This window comes from Melanotaenia boesemani, chromosome 19 (assembly GCF_017639745.1).
Source record: "Melanotaenia boesemani isolate fMelBoe1 chromosome 19, fMelBoe1.pri, whole genome shotgun sequence".
NCBI classification, from domain to species: domain Eukaryota; kingdom Metazoa; phylum Chordata; class Actinopteri; order Atheriniformes; family Melanotaeniidae; genus Melanotaenia; species Melanotaenia boesemani.
Genome location: NC_055700.1, coordinates 16,996,576 through 17,001,230, shown reverse-complemented (window position 1 = coordinate 17,001,230; position 4,655 = coordinate 16,996,576). Strand labels below are relative to the sequence as shown.

The 4,655-nt window shown below is 39.5% G+C and overlaps 1 protein-coding gene across 1 annotated transcript; it reads right to left on the bottom strand.

The window, feature by feature from the left end:
• Nucleotides 1–1,247: 1,247 nt before the first annotated feature.
• Nucleotides 1,248–2,933, bottom strand: LOC121630425 (zinc finger and BTB domain-containing protein 12-like). The gene is made up of 3 exons (XM_041970708.1): nt 2,625–2,933; nt 2,012–2,342; nt 1,248–1,795 (listed from the first exon to the last, which is right to left on the bottom strand). The coding sequence occupies exons 1-3, from the start codon at nt 2,931–2,933 to the stop codon at nt 1,248–1,250; spliced, it is 1,188 nt and encodes a 395-aa protein (XP_041826642.1).
• Nucleotides 2,934–4,655: the final 1,722 nt, after the last annotated feature.

Here is a 4,655-nt window from a genome sequence, read left to right as displayed (position 1 = left end):
TTCTCATAACAGAGTAGGATGTCATGCAGATTTCTATGTTTAAATGTATAATTTTGTATGATGATGAGATTATACTCCTCAATCCAAAGGTTTACGACGGTCTCTGAGAAATAACTCATTAATAATAATCACATGTGCAAATGGCATTCGCACAAAACTGTAGAGACTGAATTTTTGCAAATGCGCTAAAACATGAGATAGACTGAGACTTTAAATTCTGCTGTCAACTACAGACAAACTGATTAGAGGATTTTAAAATTATCTAGAAAAAAAATTGTATAAAATTCTCATTCAAGCACTGAGCCAAAGTGTCAGAACCCAGAAGGGTGAGGAAGTAGTACCTAAACACACAGCCATGAAGCAGGAGCAGGCGGACAGAGGAACAACCAAAAGACAGGATTCTTGGAGGAATAACAAACACAGAGAGTATTACATACAGAGGAGTAATCCTGCCCAGTTAGAGCAAAGAACCACACCAACAGAGTCAAATCTGAAAACTGAAATATGCAAGAAACTTTTGGAACAAAAGAAAATTCCTTTTGGAAAACAAGTAATTATAGAGCCACATCCTATATGCTACTTAAGCAATATTAGCATTTCTGATGAGGTCAAATGATTTTTTAGATCTAGCAATTAAATAAAATAAATAAAAATAAAAAGAGTTATGATGCCTAATTTCCTTATTCCACCTTTTCTTTTCAAATAGAGATATACATGCTTGTGGAAATAAGTACATGTAATAAGAAGGGTTGTTTCACTTACAAAAGTAATAGATGTACCATGTTGTTTGAAATAAACACATTTTAAATTTTAGCGTGTTAAGGGTATTAAATGTGTTCTGGGTTTGATATATGGTAACTCAAAACACTGCTCTCTATGTATGCTGCAGGACCCGTCGGACCACCGGAGGCTCTCCCTGGACCCTGGAGACCCAGCGGCTCTCCCTGGCTGCAGCGGGTCCACCTGCGAGCTCACCCTCGGCTGCTGGAGGATCAGCAGCCCTCCACCAGGATCCCCAGGAGCTCTCCATGTGTGCTGCAGGACCGGTCGGACCACAAGCAGCTCTCCCTGGATGCTGGTGGACCTGCAGCCCACCACCTGGATAAATATGTGCCACACCCATCTGCTTCTCTGTGTTTTATCGTCTTTTCTATTTTCTTTTCTCTGCAAATATTTTTGCAATGTTAATAAATAAAATAAATAAATTGTACAAAAAGTGAAACTAAAAATCTATAAGGCATCCACATTCATGCTAACTCTGCTTCACTGCCCTCCTCGAGCACCTTTGGTAGAGTCCTGCTCTCACTCAGCTGGCGTCTGAGGCCTGGCTTGTGGGTAAGCTGCAGGGCACACATATGGGACCAGTTTCCTGTGTGCAGGTGAAGATGTTCTTGCAGCAAGGCCTTCTGGGTGAACGTCTTGTGGCATAGTGGACACCGGAAAGGCTTGACACCAGTGTGGACATGTATGTGACGAGTTAGTTTGCTCTTCTGAGAAAAGCTCTCCCCACACACCAAACATGGAAACTGTCTGTGCTCCTTCAGGTGGCCCACGTAGCTCTGCAGGTGTTGGAAGATTTTGTCACACCTCCTGCACAGGTATGGCCTCTGGACCACTATGCTGTCTGAATCCTCTGCAGTTAAGTTAATCTTTACTAAATGTGTCCCCGATTGGCCACATAGTTTGGACTCCATCAACTCTCCATCTTGCAGCTGAGCAGCCACTGTCAACACGTTTTCTTCTTCTGCTTGACCTCCTCTTTGCTCATGTTGTTTCTGGGAGATTTCCATCAATTCTTTACAAACTGTAGAGCTTCTAATGTTGGAGGCTGTTGAGGAAATAAAGTCTTGGAAAACAGCAGGAGGATGTAACTTACACTGAACCTGAAGAAATGGGTTGTTTGTGTCAAAAGACTCAACGTCAAAACTTTCCTCTGACTCCAAGGTGTGAAGTTTAAATGCTTCATCTTCAGATAGCTCAATTTTAGCTTTGACCAGCTTTCTGTCCTCACTTATCTCTCTCAGTCCTTGACCATCCACCTCAGCTTCTTGGCTGACATTCAACTTAGGCTGACTCAGGACTGCTCTCTCTTTTTTAGTATTTGATTCCAGGATGCTAGTGCTGAGCTGGACTGCATCCATTCCCCTCTGATTTCCAGAGCTGGAACTTCGCCAGTTTCTGTCTAGCTGTTGTTTTTCCTTCTCCTTCGAGCATCTCTGTAATTTTAAGCAAGGATCAGGGTTCAGATACTGGGAGAGGGCCTGGGTACATTTCTCCACCACCTGGCTCATCTGAAGTGCACTGGCTGCAGTCAGGTAGCTCACCAGCTCTCTCAAAGGCACCTGAAAAGACAAGCAAAACAAGAACAAGATAATGAAGAGCAAAAATGGGAAATTCAAAAACAAAACGTGCACACTTTACAACATGGATGAAAAAAGCTACAACCCCTGAGTAATAATGTTTGCCATGTTATTAGTAGCATTTCATATCACTTTTATATCATAACAAACACTCTTTCTCTTGCTCAATAAAAAAAAAAAACCAAAACAAACACAAAGGAAAAATGCACTTTGGGACTGGTTTGGATATCTGCTCAGAGATCAGTGAAGCAGTTTGTGTTGTACCTCTAGGACACCGGTGTAGCAGGACAGCAGCAATGTCTTTGCAACTCTTGCACTGGAAACTACACGCACACTCAGTTCTGCCTGGTCTTCATGGAGCAGGAACTGATCGCGCAGAAAGTCTGAGGATGCTGCAAGCACCACTCTGTGACCGTGGAAGCGCAGAAGCTGGGTAGTAGAGTCATTTGTACTCCCGAGGATGAGCTGGATATCACAGAAGCGATGCTCTTCTCTCAGAACATTCATTTTGCAAAGGATGGAGTCTCCATGGGTGGACAAAGTGAACTGCAGACTGTCAGAGGAGCTTGACATGATGGTCCTTTTTGATTATAAAAGAAGTATTACTGCACAATCTTGCTATTATATGAATACAGATCTGTTGTGAGTTAAATAGGGTAAATTTTTAAGCATCTAAATTAACTTAACTGGTAAAAGAACTGTTTAAAAAAAAAATAGGTAAGAAAGCACATGGACTCGATGATCAAACCCCACCTTTAAACTGCAGGTTCATCCGGCTCCAATACGTGAGAAAAGATGCTATTTTTGTTGTTGAAAACCACAATTAAGTGATTTTTGGTTGTCTATTGCCTAATCCAGGCCAATTTAACAACTGTTATTAACAATGTAAGTAATAATCAGTTGTCAACACATTCAAGAAGAGGATAAAATGCATCTTCCAGCGCTGAGGCAGCAGACATTTCCTTCTTCACTCAGTCTCTCTGCTGAGGATGTTAAAACCGCGTGTTGAAAAAATTTCTTAATCAAGGGATGCAATGCTAAAATCTATGCACATGGTGGCGACAAAGCTCAATCTGCAGCAGCTTCCTCATAGAAAAGTCTTCATGAGGTGTAAGATTAGGATAATGTTTTAAAACTGTGGATGAGATCAAAGACCTCCTTTGCTTTATAATAGCGTGAACTGAACTAACTGAGACTAGTTGTATCACTTTTTTCTTTTCCTTTGTGCGATATAAACGCTCAATGTTTATATTTTTTATATTATGTATTAGGATGTAATGATTTAAAATCTCCCCTTTGCTCACCAGCTGTTTCCTTTATTTACTAAAGGGTGCTTGTTATAGTGCTGCTCATCTGTTGGGATGTGAAAGCTTTATACTGGTTGCTTCTTAGTGTCTAGTTCCTAACTTTCTTTTTCCATTTACTCCTTATTAGTTAGCAATCCAGTGCAATCCATCCAGCTGATTTATGGATTTTCAAACTTTGACATTTTAATCTTCTGCTGTACATATAACACCCTTTCTTGTGTGTCTTTTTGGAATACAAAGCAAATTTTGGAAATGTGTATACTCGAAATGAATGCATTCATTAAAAAGTGAGAAACCATGAAAAAACCACCAAGGAATTACATAAACATTTTCACAGTGCAAATGGACTGATTTCATTCATAAAGGAAAACCATATTTTTTCATCAAACCAGAAATGAGTGGAGTCCATTTGCATTTCTACTAAACGTGTCACTGAATTATAAAATGTCTTTGTTTTGTGTTATCTAAGAGACTCTTCAGTGTCTTAGTGCAGCATTGAGATGATTATACAAGCACTGCATGCTTGTGGTTTTATAATTCTATTATTACTTCTTATTTTATATAAATCAGGACATTTAAATCAGAATGTTGTGAATGCTGGGAATTTGTGGTTTAAATGTGAAACGAACTTCCAGCAGAGATGTGGTGTAAATAAGATTGAGGTTAATGGCCTGCAAGAGCTTCCTTTAAAAAAAAAAAAAACAGATAAAATGTCCCTGAGGCTGCACACAAAATATGTATTTAGTTCATAAATCCAAAGGAGCAATCTGTGAGGCCCATTTGTGGCTGCATTTGCTGGAAAGGCAAATAACTTTGCCAGAGTAAATGAGGTTTTGAACATGCTCTACTATATCGTCCTTTCACACTCCACAACATACTGTTCCCTCAGCCAAGAAGAATTTAAATAATTTAAAGCCCCCAAAAAATAATATATATATTTATTCAGTCATTATTTCCTTACAGTAAATTATCATAATTTTTCCTATTT

What these genes read in the sequence shown, in the direction of transcription:
- LOC121630425 (XM_041970708.1), bottom strand. Translation starts at nt 2,933, where the DNA reads ATGTCAAGCTCCTCTGACAGTCTGCAGTTCACTTTGTCCACCCATGGA. An exon ending in GCTACACCGGTGTCCTAGAG is followed by an intron (nt 2,343 to 2,624) that starts GTACAACACAAA and finishes TTGTCTTTTCAG; the next exon opens with GTGCCTTTGAGAGAGCTGGT. An exon ending in TCAAGGACTGAGAGAGATAA is followed by an intron (nt 1,796 to 2,011) that starts GTGAGGACAGAA and finishes CAGTTTGTAAAG; the next exon opens with AATTGATGGAAATCTCCCAG.